This window comes from Dipodomys spectabilis, unplaced genomic scaffold, assembly GCF_019054845.1.
Source record: "Dipodomys spectabilis isolate Male_0828 unplaced genomic scaffold, ASM1905484v1 ptg000219l, whole genome shotgun sequence".
Taxonomy (NCBI): Eukaryota; Metazoa; Chordata; class Mammalia; order Rodentia; family Heteromyidae; genus Dipodomys; species Dipodomys spectabilis.
The window spans coordinates 2,054,059-2,071,153 of NW_024870896.1; the positions used below are offsets into that span (position 1 = coordinate 2,054,059).

Below are 17,095 nucleotides of genomic sequence, written 5' to 3' on the forward strand. Positions count from 1 at the left end.
ATATATATGACTTCTTTAAATTTACTTTATTGTTATTATAGTGATGTACAATGCGATCACAATTACATGAGTTAGTATCTTCTGTTCCCTCATTCTCTCCCAGTCCCTCCCTCCTGTCTCCACCTATGAATTGTATAGATCACTTTCATCAATGTCCAGTATACTCCATTTCTATAGGTTGTTGTTGTTGTTTGTTTGGTCATGGGCTTGAATTCTGGGCCTGGGCGCTGTCCCTCAGCTCTTCAGCTCAAGGCTAGTGCTCTAGTACTTGAACCACAGTGCCACTTCTGATTTTCAGAGTGGTTTATTGGTGGTAAGAGTCTCATAGACTTTCCTGCCCAGGATGGCTTTGAACTGCAATTCTCAGATCTCAGCCTCATGAGTAGCTAGGTGTGAGCTACCCGGCTCCATAGATGTACCCTTCTCCAACCCTTCCAAAGATGTACACTTGAATATACCATACATAAAGACAGAATCACCAAAAACTTTAAAAAAAAAAGTGGTTGTTTGTTTTCATATTTTGGGAGTTCATTTCAGTGTGTATATTTACATAAGTATTTGACATTTCACCTTTGTGATTTTTTTCCTAAGAATATCCTCCTTTGATCTCACTGTGTGTCTATCTAGAATCCTGTATAATTTGTCATATCCCAGTGCATTTTAGATCTAATTTCCACATAGAGAACATGGGCTGTTTGTTTTGAGTTTGGCTTAACATGATTTGTTCTAGTTCCATCCATTTCCCTGCAAATGACATTATTTTATTCTTTCTAATGGCTGTGTAAAATCCCATTGTGTATAGGGTTGTTTTTGTTTTGTTTTGTTTTTTGCTTGATTTTTTTTTTTTTTGGACCCACTCATCTATTGTGGGGCATCTGGGCTGTTTCCATATCTGGGCTGTTTCCATATCTTGGCTAGTGTGAATAGTGTGGCAATGAACATGGATGTGCAGGTGTCTTTATCATATCCCTGGTTCATGATGTTCAGGGTAGGTGCCCAGGAGTGGTTATGGCTGGGTCATAAGAAAGATATATACGTTTAGCTTTCTGAGGAACCTTCAGATTGCTCTCCAGAGTAGTTGTATTAGTTTACTTCCCACCAACAGTGCAGTAGGGTTCCTTTTTCCCCCATCCCTGCCAACATTTGTTGTTTTCATTTACAAAGTTGACCAATCTTACTGGGATAGGCTATCTCAGAGTGGTTTTGCATTTGACATGCATTTTCTTTATGTTCAAGAATGCTGAGCATTTCGTCATGTTTCTTTGCCATTTTTTTTTTTTTTTTTTTTTTACTTCTTCTGAGAAGTCTTTCCTTTAGTGGTTTATTAGGCGTGGGAGAGGTTAGTTTCTTAAGCTTCTTGTATATATTAGACATTAGGCTTTTGTCTGATAGATTGCTGGTACACATCTTTTCCTAGTTGGCTGGCTGTCTTCCTGGTTTAGTAACTATGTCCTTAACTGTGCAGAAACATTTTACTTTGATGTGATCCCACCTGCCAAGTCTCTACTATCTGTTGTGCCCCTGGGACTCTCTTCAAGAAGTTTCTACCTATAAGTTCTCATGTTTCTCCTATTCTCGCTTGTAATAGTTTCTGTTTTGGATCTGACACTGAGGTCTTTGATTCATTCTGAATTGATATTAGTGCATGGTGACAAACAGAGATCCACCTTTAGTTTTTTGCATATGGCTGCCTAGTTTTTCCAAACCAATTGTTGAAGAGGCGATTTTTTCCCCCACTGTATGTCTTTGGCTCCCTTATTAAATATCAGATAAGTGTAGGGCTTTATTTCTGGGTCTTCTCATCTATTCTATTGATCTTTAGGTTTACTTTTTTGCTAGTACCAAGCTGCTTTTATTATGGCTCAGTAGTAGAGTTTGAAGCCTGGCATTGCGATACCATCACCATTTGCTTTTTTTTTTGCCTAAAATTCCTTTGGCTATTGTAGGTCTTTTGTTGTTCCATATGAATTTTTGGATTGTATTCTCTATCTTGGTAAAGAACAGCATTGAGCTTTTGATGGGGATAGAACTGGATTTGTGTAGCATTTTTGGCAGTATGGCCATTTTCATGATATTGATTTCATCTATTCATGAGTATGGAAGGTCTTTCCATTTCCTAGTGTCCTCTTTCTCTTTTCATATTTTTATGATTTTTGCTATAAATATCTTTTATGTCTTTGATTAGGTTGATTCCTAGGCATTTTACTTTTTTGAGGCTGTTGGAAATGGATTTGTTTTCATAATTTCTCTGCTTGTACACTGTTGGCATATAGAAAGGCTACTGATTTTTGTGGGTTAATTTTGTATCCTGCTACTTTGCCAAAGTGGTTGATCAGCTTTAGAAGCGTGGGGATGGAGTTTTTTGAGTCCTTTAGGTATAGATCATGCCATCTGCAAATAGGGATAATTTGATTTCTTATTTCCTATGTGAATCCATTTTATGTCATTTTCTTGCCTTAGTGCTCTGGTTGGGAGTTCCAGAATTATATTGAAGAGTAGAGAGTGGACATCCTTAGCTTATGGCTTTTATGACTTTAATGACATTGTACTATAGTTCACTGGTCCCTTGCAGAACAACACTCCTGAGAGCTTGTATCTCCCCTCCCCCATTGGAACTTGAACTCAGGCCCTTGTGCTTTCCAGGCAGGTACTCTACCACTTGGGCAGCAGCCTTGGTCCCCATGTGTCATATGCTCAGTTCCCCACTCTGCCTGACACAAATAGGTTTGTCGTCAAATGGCCAGAAATGTGCTTGCTGACTCAAATAATCTTAGAATTAGAGAAGGAAAAGAAATATCCAGGTACATTCCTTTTAAGATAAAAACTTTATTTTACAATTTTATAAAGCAGCTTTACATTAAGCACAATTCATTTACTTTGTATAGAAACAAAATAACCTTTCCATCTGCAAAAAAATCAAGTTTTGCTGCATATAAAACTAACATGTGCACATTGTGCTTCAACCGCAAAGTCTGTACAGCGTTACACAGGACTACCCTTCAAGGAGGGTGTCATGTAAACATTTATTGCATATTTCACACATGGTGTACAGCCCACATGTATAGTGGAGGAGAAAGACAATGACAGGACGCTGGAACCGCAGCTCCTGTGAAAGTGCACACTGCCAAGAAGACACTCGCTGCACAGGAGCTTTGTGGTCACCTCTGCACCCCTGGCACACCTTAGTGCTTTCTTGACTGAAGCCTTACGTACAGGAACTCCAAAAGGGCCAAACTTGACCTTGGTCTGGAAGCTTTTGGTTGGCTGAGCAATTGAAGTGGCAACCAATTATCAGCAAATTACCTTTGCTGTTTAGGTGAACAAAACCAACACCTATAGTCTTAAAGAAAATAAAAATTAAAGAAACAAAACTTTAAAGTACCCTCCCCAGTATTCCTAAACTCAAAATAAGTAAACATTTTCCATGATTTAAAACCCTAGACAGCTCTATAGTTGTCGGGGTGAAAATGCAGATGGCCCCAGGTGGCGTCCCTCCTTGGTGGTCCAGCTCACCTGCAGGTAACCATCCTGCAACAGGCTGACTTAGGGACAGCTTCGGGGTATCTGCACTTCAATCAGCTCCATGATTCCGAATGTCCTCAAGTACCCACAATGCCCCTTGGGGATAGAAGACAAACCAAGCTGCCACTACAGTGTGGAGGGCAGTGTTAGACCAGCAGCAGCCCTTCCTCTCCCCTCCCCTCTTAGCTTGGGACTGTGAGATTAAGGCACTGGTATGTCCCAGAGCAGGACCACAGTGTTCTCACCAGCTCTCCTCCTCTGAAGACCAGCATGCAAACACAAACAATCCTGGACCCACTAAGTAACAGCAAACATGGAGAAGGAGGGCATTCATCTGAAATGTCAGCATGAAAAAATGGGGGAGGTCCTTGCCTTTATTACTGAGATAAAACATATTTAATGCTTAAATGTTGTTGAGACATTGAATGTCTGAGAACTACAAAGGTGGACAGGGGAATGTAACACCCACATCTGTCTGTTATGGGTAAAATGAAGAGCTGGGGTCATAGAAATTGGGAACCAAAGCTTATTTGTATACTGCCAGCTTAAAATTGTTTCCAGTGTGGGATGAATTTTCATGTTCCTGCCCACTCTGAGGTGCATACATTTTGTGTACCTATCACAGACATGTATGTTCCATTGCACAACACCATGTAGACAGAGAGGGCACCGGTTCTTCTGAGGTCAGGTGAAGAGCACTCTGTCGGCTGAGCCCTTCAACATGTAGGGGCTCGTGTGTTTCCAAGCTGTAGGTTATTATGGGGCTTATGTTTCTGGGCTGTGCATTACTGGGAAATCTGTCAGGGGCTCAACAAAGACCTTTCCAGACACAGCAGCAGCACCTCTTCTAAACAGCTGGAATAACTCAAAACTAAGTTTTCAAGTAACAACAGAGACAGAGCCCCAACGGCTTAGTGAGAATAGAGAATGACCCCCAAGGGGAGGGAACCCCAGTGTGATTTATGTATGGAACATTTAAGCTTTCCTCAGGTGCAACAGAAGAGATGGTGGTCCTAAAATTTCTAAATCCTCCCCAAATTTAGGTTTAAAGTCAATATTCTACATCATGTCTCCGGACTAGACAAAACTCTCAAAGTGAAGTCAAAAGGAAATACAAAGAAACCATCACACAGGGGTGGCAGGAGGGACAGGCTGATTATCACACTTTCACTGATTGTAGATCAAGTTTCATAAACATTTCTGTAATTTCTTGTGCGGTCAATAAGTTTCATTCTAGTTGTGCTTTACATACTGTGAAGCCTGAAGACTGGGTGTGTTTAATTTACACACATCAAGAAAACCATAATGCAAAATAGTCTCCATATGTATCAAATTGAACAAATGCAACAAACACCCATTCACCTCCCAGAAATGTCTAGAGAAAAGAAATAGCTTTTAAAAAGTTGAGCACAGTCCACTATCCAGGGTACAAACACACACTGACTGTATTACAGCACATATTGTTTAAACATCTGTTTCCAATATAAATATAAATAATCACATCTGAAAAGCGCTCCGCACTGCGTGTGGATGTGCCGGCAGCTGGCCAGGGCTATTCACCATTACTTATTGTCTACAGCCTGCAATGAGCAAGGCACCCCAAACATTCCTGCTCTAACTGCCACCTGCCCACAGAGCACACGCAACTGTCTCAGGCTAGGAGCAGGGTTCCCCATGCCTGGTGCATGGCCTGTGGCTTATGGTTCTGAGGCTGACCATGGTTTGGTTGTTGGCACTAGTTGTGCTTTGCCCTGCCACCTTTGAGGTAGCTCTTCCACCTCCGGGCAAACTCTCTGAAGACGGGAGCATCATCAACAGTGCTGAGCAGCTGCAGCTGGTTGATGTGGGTGGTGTGGTAGTCCCAGCGGGCCAGGTTGGGAGCAACACCCAGCATGAAGTGCCGCAGGTCGTAGATGGTCCCGGAGCCCGTGTCGTACAGGGGCAGCATGGCCTTCAGGGACTCCATCCCACGCTCATATAAGGATGCTGCTTCTTTCCCAAGTGTCTCCCCCGCAGTCTCCTTTAGGTCATACAGCCCGATTAAGGAGTACATAAAGCCATTTAAGACAAAGGAGCTAGGTGTGGTTGGGTATTCTTCATACCAGTCATGTTTGTTCATGAACACGGCTTTGACACCACGCTGCTCTGATGGGAACTTGTAAGGGGCTGTAGCCCGTAAAGCTGAACTGAGGAATACCTGGTCTTTTGTTAAGAGATAGGCCCTGACAAGCGTAGAAATGGCTTGCCCCTGCGCCATGGCAGAGTACCACCCTGGCTCTAAAGACTTAAACCCTTCCCCTAGCTTCCGGGTCACCATGATGGGCCATCCACCCCTCTCGTCCTGATTCCTTACCAGCCAGTCACTGGCAGCAAAGAAGGCAGCCATGTGGGCGGTGGTGGAGATGGTGATGTTGTCCAGAAAGCCCTTTCCCTTTGCAATCAATCGCACCACTTTTCTGGGCATTATTTTGGTTGGCTTGACAGCTTTTGTGTTGGAGAGCCCCACTCCTTTCCTGAGGTCAGTAACTAGGTCTCTGGTGACTGTGCTCCATGAAGTTCTGGGCCCGATGCCATAGTATATGTCCCTTTCTTTAAAAGCAATGAGTTGGGTATTTGAGACATAATGGACAGTGAAGAGCTGGCCCTTCTCGGTGGTCTCTAGAACCACAGACACGCTCCCGTTCGTTAGGAACTTGAGGTCAAATGAAATAATAAAGTCTTTTGTGTTTCCCAGCTGCAAGGACACACCGTCACTGGCTTCTAAAGAGGAGAACACATCAATAAGACTGGTGAGGAGAAAATGCTTCCAAACTTGAGCTTTAGTTATCTATATAGTGTGTTCTTGACAACTATGGACCATGCAAAATTAACACTTGAGAATTCTATGTATCAGATTCATATGCATTTTTCTTTTACTAAGTTAAAGTACTGACACACAGTAAAGGACTCAGAGGAAAACTAAAACACTGCTGATCAAATTTTCTTTTCTAAGCCAGGTAATGATGGCTCACAGTTGAAATCCTAGTTATTCAAAAGCTCTTTCAGGAGAAAGATCCCTGATCCTCAGGAGATCTGAAGATCATGGTTCAAAGCCAGGCTAGGCAGGAAAGTCCATGAGACTCCTATTTCCAAATAACCACCAAAAAGTGGAGGTGTGGCTCAAATGGTAGAGCACCAGATTTAAGTGAAAAATCTAAAGGATAGCACCCAGGCCCTAAGTTCAAGCCCCAGTACTGGCACAAACATAATCTTTTCTAGTGCTAGTACCAGCTAACCAATCGCTGATGACCCTTCTGCCCTCCTATAAGAAGAAAAGCAGACAAACGCTGGTCCAGCTCACAGCATTGGAAACTGTAGAAGTTCCAGATTTCCAGTTTTTTTTGTTTGTTTGTTTTTGTTTTTGGGTCCGGTCGTGGGGCCTGAACTCTGGGCCTGGGCACTGTCCCTCAGCTCTTCAGCTCAAGGATAGCACTCTACCACTTGAGCCACAGCACCACTTCCGGCTTTTTTCTTTTTGCTTATGTGGTACTGAGGAATCAAACCCAGGGCCTCAGGCATGCAAGGCAAGCGCTCTACCACTGAGCCAACTTCCCAGCCCCCAGATTTCCAGTTTTTCTCTAACAATTAATGTTACTCCATTCCTAATGCTCTCTATCTCACTTAAGACTTCAATTCCCAGAGCTGTGTTTGTGCACACCAAGGCCTGGATGAGGAGACTGTCTCTACAGTACTTGTACTTATGAAAAGTTTACTGTGAATGAAATTACTGGAAGTTATGCAGTGGGCTCACGTACAAAATAGAAAGGTGATGGGGAAAGCATAGGGCTTGGAGTTTAAAACTTTAGACTGAACGAACACCATTAGCTATGGCAAGGCAAAACAGATGGCGTTTCAGTCCCTTCACATGTTAAACAGAGATATATTACTTTGCAGGATAATTGTGAGGATTTTTTAAAAAGACAATGGCTCAGAACTAGTAATAAATGATAATGCTTCATAGCACATGTTAAGAAAGTAGCAAAAGCTATTTTATCTTCAAATTAAAAATAGGAATTTCTCTTGGACAGCTCCAACACAGTGATGGCGGAGGACTCTGAGTCCTGATCACCTCAACTACCAAGGAAAGAAATTCACATATTAAAACCAAATGCAGACGGACACAGTGATACATGTCTAATCCCAGCTACTCAAGAGGGAGGGGTAGGAAGGCTGTGGTCCCAGGCCACCCTTGAGCAAAAGCATGAGACCCTAGCTGAAAAACTAAAGCAAAAAGGGGTAGAGCATGGCTCAGAATGCTTGTTTAACAAGTGTGAGGTAGGCCTTGAATTCAAAGCCCTAAGACTCCAAACCCTAAAGCAGCAGCAAGAATAAAAAATATTACAAAGAAATATGAGTACCTTTGTCTTTACAGTTTATATTTCCAAAACACATCATATGGATTGATTATCTCATTCTATCCCTGCAATTATCTGAGACAGCAAAGTAGGAATTACCATGTTTATAGGAGAGATCAAAGCACACAGGCTTTCCCAAGGCCAAGAGCTAACTGGTGGCAGCTAACTGGTCCAGGTTTCCTGGATCCAGGTTCAAAGACTTTAAGAGAGAAAAGCGCTACTGGAAGAAACACCCTCATGGCAAGGGTTACTGCTCTTAGTCTCATAATGTCAGACCTTGGCCAGGGCACTCCTTTGGTATATACACAAGAACACGGATTAGAAGCGGGAACTTGGAACTGTGTTCGCAGCAGTCGGTGTGGAATGTGAGCACACTGGGCTATCATCTAACGCTTGTGCTGGAGTTCAGCACTGCAGACTCTGCAGCACACGCTCTTGGTTGCTTTATGCAGTGGAACAGCCACAGTGGAAGTTGTACCAGGGACACGAGCATTGTGATGGCCTTGCCCATTTTATCGTGCTTTGAAAGGCCATTACTCTCTCTTAACTAGCACTTCCCACTTCTGCAGTGAACGGGATCTAAAGCTCAGTACTGTAACCCTGAAACATGGAATGAGAGGGGGGAGGCTGGGAAGGGATGTGAAGGGTAAACAAAGGAGGAGGCTGCAATGCTTGGTAAGAAATGTACGCATTATCCTGCCCATGTAACTGTAACTCCTCTGTACAGTATGTTCACAAATAAAATTAAATTAAATTTTTAAAAAAAAAAAAAAACATGGAATGATTCTGAACTGATTTATGAATCACTCAAGATGACCTTACCCTTAGCAAATCAGACTACCCTGAGTGCTGTTTACTCTTCATTCTCAAGGTAAGGCTCTTTCATAGTCAACAATGAGAGGAAAGCTAAAGAAATCATTTGCTCCAAGAATTTTCTTCTAAATGACACAATTTAAAGAATCACTTGCTATGTCCAATAATTCATTAATGAATGAAGTGGTGGGATGTAGCATTCCCATCAGCAGAGAGGTTCCTGAGTCACACAGCAATGACAATCTACCATTACTCTTCACTTCTTCCATCATTCTTTACTTCATCACCAGCTTTACTAGGCTGAAAGGGAGGAGGCGGTGCTCAGAACCTTGATGGGGCACGAGTTGTGGGTCACAGGCCTGAGAAGGAAGGGCTAGAAACAAGAGGCACTGACATGCCATGTCACAGAAGTGACAGAGGGTGCTTTGTACTTAATAAAGTATGATGTGACACACTGCCAGTTCAGTTTTAAAACTAGGAAAATACTCAACAAACAATAAAAATGTGCTGCAGACTCATAAAATGCACTGTCACTTATTTTTTTTCCCAGACAGGATCTCATTACATACTTCAGGATGGCCTGGAACTCTTGATCCTGCCTCCATCTTCTGAAGGCTGGGATTACAGGTGGGTCCCACATCTAGCTTATACTTTTTTCCCCCCACTCTAGATGATTTTATTCTCTTTCAGGAAAACAAAAATTCAAGGCCAAGAAAGAAAAAAATGAAAGGTCAAAGTCTCCAGCCCCTGTGCCTGCAACGCTGGGTACTGAAACGCCTCCATGAGGTCTGTCCTCTAAACAGCCTCACGCATCATACACCTGTGTCCAATGAGACAGCCCCCCCATTTTCATCTTCCCCTCTCTCCTCCTATAGACTCCTGTAGTATGCAAGTACGGGCACTACTGGAATGCCCAAACATCTACACCTCACCAGTACCCAGTGTCCCGTGGCAGCATGGTTATGACTGACAGAGTTTTCTCCCTATGATTTTCCTCCAGCTATGGGTCATGGAGAGAGGCCAAAGGGAAACAGAACATAGGACGTGGAAGTATACAGTGAAAGTGCTTGCTCTAACTAGGACAATTTATACGACAGTTCTGAAAAACCTCCCAGGAACTCAGGATGCAACAGCTGTTTTCTATCCTTATTTACACAGATCCTTGGGGGTACCCCAAACCAAATGTTCTTTGGCTTTATATAATAATTTCCTGCTGAAATATCTTCTTAAACATCACAGGCTCCTACACTAAGAAAAGATTCTGTCTTAGACTCTCACAGAATGCCATAGAGAAGAGTTCTACTCCCAGAAAGGAACGTCAAGGTCACCCTGCACGTCATCAGCTCTCACCAATCCATGACTTAAGGCCATCTAGAAAGAGGTTTGTCCTGTGGCTTACAAGGTCTGTAAATTCCCCAGTCATCAGTAAAGGATGCGGTGAGAACACAGAAGAGGGCTTATAACCTTTTCTCTCTTTTGTATTTATCAACTGCAAGGATGGTACAAGGGGAATGGGTTCTGATCTTGACAACATCTCTGTAGAGCGAATTAATCCTGATGTGCTAACTAGTATGATTCCATTGTCTCTTTAAGTAATGGACTCATTAATTCTTATAGATATTGATCAGTGCAGAAAAATGCATTATATCCTAATTAATGAGACTGTCAGTAAAAGGGGAGATGATGCATAAAGTTAATTTGATTTTTTAAATGATTTTATTAATGAAGATGGTTTTATATGAAGTTTGAGAGAATTTAGTACATTAACACAATTCAATATGGGAGTAGGCCTCCTTGGTAATGCTACTTTTGTTGAAAAAGTTACAAGCTATTGGCAAAAATTACACAAAGGAAAGGATGGCTCTTTCTGTAAAAGTTCCTTCTACATTAGGGGGAATAACTCAAAAATTAAACTATACTGCAGTACAACATTACAATAAACTAAGGCGGTTAGGGTACAGCTCAGTGGTAGTGTTTGCCTAGCATGCACAAAGTCCAAGGTTCGAGTCCTAGCACCACAAAGCAAAGGAAAACCCAAACCAAAGCCCAGGGACCCCATTTCTGTGGGCTGCAGAACCCAAGAATCTCCCTGGAGGAGTGTGGACCTCAGCTCTTCATACAACATACATTTCTCTCTTTATAACCTTGTTGCTTTTCTTCTAGCCTCTCCTTCTGTAGGGAATTCACTTGGATGATACAACTACTTTATTGACTTGTGCGACAAACAGTCTGCTAATATGTTTTTAAGAATGATTTGAAAAATTTAAGGGAATGTCAACAGAAAGGTAGCAGCACTGACAGCACACAGCTTACCTGGGGCAATAAACTGTTTCACATTGGTGAATCTAGACTTGTCAGCCACACTGGCCATAAAGCAGCCCTTGGGCACTGCCCAGGTGTTGGGTTTGCCATTTCTGTCCTCATCTTCAGCTGTCTCATACACCTCTACGTGAGGAGGCTTCTCTGTCAGGTTCTTGCTATAATGGCTCAGCCCATACTGTGCAATCTGGATGGGGTAAAAGTAGCCTTGGGGTCCCCACTGAGTGGACAAAGGTACACCTGTAAAAGAGGAAGGATACACAATCACTGCCAAACATTTCTCGCTGTGTACCTGCATGCCTCAAGGTTATAGCTTGTACCTGCATGGCTCAGGATTAGGGCTACTTGGCAGCTTTCTTATTATGCTGCTCTCCTAACTGCTCCAAGTTGTCCCCCCAAGTTAAGCAGATACAAATATATTATTCTCATGTGACACACAGCTATGAACAATCTAAACCTTTTCAGGACTGTTTATGTACGTCACTTCTGCTCACAGCTACAGGAGTTACTTTTCGTGATCTTGTTCACATATTCACATTTTGCACAATTTTAAGCACAGACCTCACCTCACCCGGTTTATTCTAAGTAACAATCCTGTAATTTTCTACCTCACCCGGTTTATTCTAAGTAACAATCCTGTAATTTTCTTTAACATCAGTAGGTAACACTCCATTAACTACTTGCTCATCTCTCCTCCAGTGTCAAGGTCTAACAAGGAAGTATTCCATGTAATGGCTAAAGTATTTGTTTAATGAGAAAACCTAAAAGTACATACCCAGCTTAAAATTACTTTCATACCTTTCTGGCCAAAATGTAATTCTTAAGAACAAGGACTGCCTTTTAAAAACTGACTTGGTTTTATACTTGACCACATTCAATTCTTTCTCTTTTGTCTCTAGCCCTTTTAGTACCCCAGGCTGGTCTAGAACTCATCCACTTGCCTCAGCCTTTCAAGTACAAGGATTACATTCATGTACCATCATACCTCAGCAACAGATTATGTCTTGTAAAATTCTAGGGCAACTTCTAAATGTTTGCTATTAGTGTTTAGTTAGCAACTTTCTACATGGAAACTACAATACTACATTGCCCAGAGAATTTCATGGCTCAACTGTGTTTACCTGTTGGGAGAGAAACTCTTTTCTGTAGTTCTGAACTGAAAAGCAGGCATCTGACCAGCACAGCAGACACTGGAATCTATAGCTACTATTCTGATGTAGTTTCAAAACAATCCCTGACAACAGGGGCTGTTGTGGTTTCAACAAGGTCTGAGTGTGCCTCCAAGGGCTAGTGTTGGAGGCCTGGTCCTCACTGTGGTAATACGCACAATTACTTAGAGGCGGGGCTTTGTGGGGAGTGATGAGGTCTTGGGAGAATTGCCCTTGGAAGTCACAGATGCAGTTCTCACGCTGGAGTTGTTATAAAATACAGGACTTGGTGTCAGCTGCTCAAGCCTGCAATCCTAGGTATTCAGGAAGCCAAGGGCTGGAAGATGGGGGTTCAAAATCAGCCTGGGCAGAAAGTCCTTGGGATTGTCTCCAAAACAACCAGCAAAAAGCTGGGCTCATTGGTAAGGCACCAGAGCAAAAGCTGAGCAAGCATGTAGCACTAAGTTCAAACATTGGTACCAGAAAACAAATCAAAACAGAGCAAGACTGAAAAATAAGGCCTTCCCCATGTTCTAGCTTCCTATCTTACCATATGACCTCATGCTCTCACAAATGCTCTCTTCATAATGCTATCCAGTAACATGGCCAAGGGGCTTCCATAAAACCAGCACCATGCTTCCTGCACTTGTAGCTTCCAGTGAGTTAAATATAACTCTTTCTTAATAAAGATTGTGGTTCCAGGCATTGCTGTAGCAACAAAAGCAGACTAATTCCAGGTACTCTACAAGCTAAGAGACCAGGTTACAGGTGTTTTCACATCAGTAACCTTTCTCTGGGAATGCCCCCAAAGTAAGCAAAACTATCACATCATAAAATGTACATAATCTAACAATGGTACAAGAATTGGGACTGGTCAATGGGAAAGAACAACAAGCAGGCAGTCTGCTGGAGTCTTATGGAAATTTGGTAAAATGAATGATAGAGACCATGTTCATGAATCAGGAAGGAAAAGAAGAGCCCATTCAATACATGTTACGTCGGGGGGAGAGGTTTCAAACTGGACCCTGACCTCAGATACCATTTGCCAAGAAATAAATCAATTTAACTGCTTTAAAAAGTTAAAAGTAAGCAGGGTGCTGGTGACTCATGCCTTAATCCTAGCTACTCAGGAGGTTGAGATCTGAGGATAATGGTTCAAAGCTAGCCAGGGCAGGAAAGTCCATGAGACTCTTATCTCCAATAGACTAGTCATAAAAAGCCAGAAGTGTCATTGTGGTTTAAGTGGTAGAATGCTAATCTTGAGCAAAATAAGCTCAGAAACCAGTGCCCAGCCCCAGAGTTCAAGTACCAGGACCAGAAAAAAAAAACGTTAAAAGTAGTGCTTGAGGTGTAATTCTGTGAATGGCACTTTGTATGTGTACAGCCTGATTTGATCCCCTGCACTAAGGAAAAAACCAATCAGGGTGCAGCACAAAATGAAGAAGTTATGCCAAAAGAATCTTTTTTGGGGGGGTGCTGGTCCTGGGGTTTGAACTTGCCATGCAGATACTACCACTTGAGCTACACCCTCAGCAATCCATATATATTTTTTAAATAGTAAAATCAAGTTTATATTGAAATTAGCATTAAGGTATTAAAACCACTCTACAATAAGGAAGGTGAAATACAATGAAACTGAAGCCAAGCAATTTCTAATCACAATACGTTCCTTCTCATTTAAACGATGCACTTCAGAGTAAAATTCAATTTGACTTGCTGGTCACTGCTACATTGGAAAAGCAAAGTCCATAACAGACCAATTATTCCCATCAGGTACTCCAGGGTCCCACAGTTTTAAAGGCAATGAAAGGCACTTTCTGTACTCTACAGGTAACTGGGTAAGTGCAGAGGACATGGAATGGGGGCTAGGAATTGTTGTCCTTGGACCTGAACTTTCCTTCCAGTGATGGCAGCTGTCTAACCAGGCAACAGACAGTACGAGGTGGCGGGGGACAGGATACAACGACAGTGGGTGCTCTCTTTCTCCCAATCCTCTCACTAGAGGATAAAATTTATATACATATACACACACACACACACACACACACACACACACGCATATATATATAAATACATAAATTTTGTTTTCTCGCACATACTAGAGATTGAACCCAGGGCCTTACTCAAGTTTGGCAAATGCTGGCAAATGTTTATCAACTGAGCCAGATTCCTAGCCCCAGAATTGCACATATGAAATCAAAATTTCTGTAGGTGCTCTGCCCCAACCTAAAATCAGTGAGACTCTGGAAGAAGTTACTGGAAGAATGCTATGTGTTCAGGTGTGCTCTTCCTGCAGCCCTTAAATCAAATAGCTAGAAACCTCCTCTAAGCTCAGACCTGCGTGGTTCCTTTTTGCCAAGACAGAGCAATGGAAGGGCTTCAACCCATAGCTGTGTACTCACAAGCAGGCAGATACCAACCTTCAACTCCACTGATACACTTGACTCTGTCTCGGACTTCCACGTTGTAGCCTTCAAAGGACATGAACACGCCATCTGGGTGGTAGGGGGCTCTCTGTGCGTAGACTTTGGAATAGCTGTGAGAGAATTCAAACCGGTCATAGCCATCATGCTGAACCACCTTTCCGTAAACGTCAAAGTATTTCTCCACCCAAGTGAATGGAAGAAAGACTTCACTCCCCTCTCGTCTCCCTTTAATCGTGTGCTCATCATTGATGAGACAGTCAATTTCTTCATATTTGAGCCCTAACACCTTGCTGCCCACACTGCCATCGAAGCCCCCAGCCACAGGGGGTGCTTTCTGCTGCTCCTGCAGGAGCGCCTCCTCTGACTGCTGTCTGCCCCCGTGGTTCACACGTCGGTCACTCTCAGATGCCGCCGCTCTCTTTTCTAGTCCATCCACCCTGAAGCCATTACTCAAGTGCCGTGGAAATGAAGTCGCATTGTCACTGGAACACCTGTTCCACAGAAGTACTGTGACCAATGTGAAGAGTGCACAGATGATAATCAACGTCTTGTAGTTGACCCGAGCTGCCAAGCAACGCATATTCACACCATACCTATGAGGGCAAGAAGGAAGATTCATGCACAGACGTGTCGTTGACATTTCTGACATTGGGTAAGATTCTCTTCAGTTTTAAAATATCCAAAACCACATTAGGGCAATTTTATCAAATGCAAAACATCTGACTCAAATTTTTCAGAATGGACCAAAAAAAAAAAAAAAAGGTAAGAGGATTCCACCCCTTCATCTGCATCATCCTCTCAAGTGGAGATGCCCAAATTCTCTTACTTTGTGCTCCCTTGGTATCTTGGCAATTTTCTGCAAGGCTCCCTAAGCCGAAAGATTTTATAGTTCTGTTTTAAATAGCTAAGAACAAACAATTTAAGCATTTCTGTCCTAACAGCTTAGTCACTTCTGAAAAAAACATAATCGACCCTTTCCTGCAAAGCATCAACACCCATGTTACCCAAGCCTCCAGTGAACCGGCATTGCTCATTCTATCTGGTATCTTAGAGCATAAAATGGGCCATGACCTTTCCTCCTGATGCCACTGTTCCCAGTCTCCAAGGCATCCTCTCTCTTGGTCCTCTCCTGAAGTACTATGCTATCTTCTCTTCCTTCCTTAATCTTCTGTGAGTCTTCCTTCTTATCTCCTGACCCTTGAGGGTTATAGTGTCCTAGGGTCCCAGTCCTCAGATTTCTTTGTCTATTTTTCCCTAAGTGATTGCAATTGGGTCTTATGTCTTTAAATACAATTTACATACCAACTACCCCCAAATTCTATTTCCATGTCAGACTTTTCTTTGCAGATACATATACACACAACTGTCAATCTAAGTGATGAGTATCTTTTTTGGGGGGTGGGGAATACGTGTGAGTGCCAGTCCTGGGGCTTGAACTCAGGGCCTTGGTACCGTCCCTGAGCTTTTTGGCTCAAGGTTAGTAGTGCTCTACCACTTGAGCCACAGCTCTACTTCTGGATTTTTGCTTGTTAATTGAAGATAAGCCTCATGGAATTTTCTGCCAGGGCTGGCTTTGAGCTGTGATCCTCAGATCTCAGCCTCCTCAGTTGCTAGCATTACAGACACAAGCCACCAGTGCCTGGCGTAATTGGTATCTTTTCTTAGAGATCAAATAGATTTCTGAAATGCAATAATCAAAATTTATCTCCTAATCCACTTATTCCTCCTTCCTGCAGCTCACACTAAAACTCTGACTCCTCTTTTGCTCATCCCATATCCAGTCAGTCAGGAATTCCCTCACAGTGTACCTAGCACATGACCTCCTACTTGGTGAGCCCAGCACATGACCTCCTTCACGCTATACCCTGCATGTGACCTCTTCCCACCAACACCACCTGTGCCACCAGGCCACTTTTTGCCTGAAATTTTGCAGCACTAGCCAACTGGTCTCTGCCTCTATCTTGTCCTACTACTTTACACCCCTAAAGTCTATTCTCACATAGCTGTCAGATGAGGTTTTAACTTTAAGCTGATGATGTCATTCCAGTCCTGATGGGAGAAGAATTTGCTACTATTGATCACAACACAGGAGAGAGTATGTGCAATGTATGGAATATTTCAGCCTACAGAGAGTAAGGGGAACTATATACAGGTGCCTGTGGCTCATGCCTGTAATCCTAGCTACTCAGGAGGCTGAGATCTGAGGATCATGGTTCAAAGCCAGCCTGGCCTGGAAAGTCCATGAGACTCTTACCCCCAATAAACCACCAGAAAACCTCAAGTGGCTCTGTGGTTCAAGTGGTAGATGGCTAGCCTTGAGCTGAAGAGCTCCGGAGCAGCACTCAGGTCGAGTTCAAGCCCCACAACTGACAAAAAAAAATTGGCCACAGCCACTCTGTAGTTTATGCATGGAATGACCTCATCAACTCCTTATTGTTTTTATCCCTTCTCATTTTCCCCACAAAAAAACTTT

At 42.8% G+C, this 17,095-nt stretch overlaps 1 protein-coding gene across 3 annotated transcripts in view; it reads right to left on the reverse strand.

The window, feature by feature from the left end:
* Window positions 1-2,806: 2,806 nt before the first annotated feature.
* Glce (glucuronic acid epimerase) overlaps window positions 2,807-17,095 on the reverse strand; it is a 44,429-nt gene continuing 30,140 nt past the window's right edge. For 2 of the 3 annotated variants that reach the window (XM_042697472.1, XM_042697473.1), the window contains exons 3-5: window positions 14,617-15,215; window positions 11,043-11,288; window positions 2,807-6,282 (exon numbers count right to left, since the gene is read on the reverse strand). In XM_042697472.1, the coding sequence (XP_042553406.1) occupies window positions 5,258-6,282; window positions 11,043-11,288; window positions 14,617-15,202 (1,857 nt within the window). In that variant the 5' untranslated portion in view covers window positions 15,203-15,215 and the 3' untranslated portion in view covers window positions 2,807-5,257. The remainder of the gene's footprint in view (window positions 6,283-11,042; window positions 11,289-14,616; window positions 15,216-17,095) is intronic. The other variant, XM_042697474.1, reaches the window with a different exon arrangement.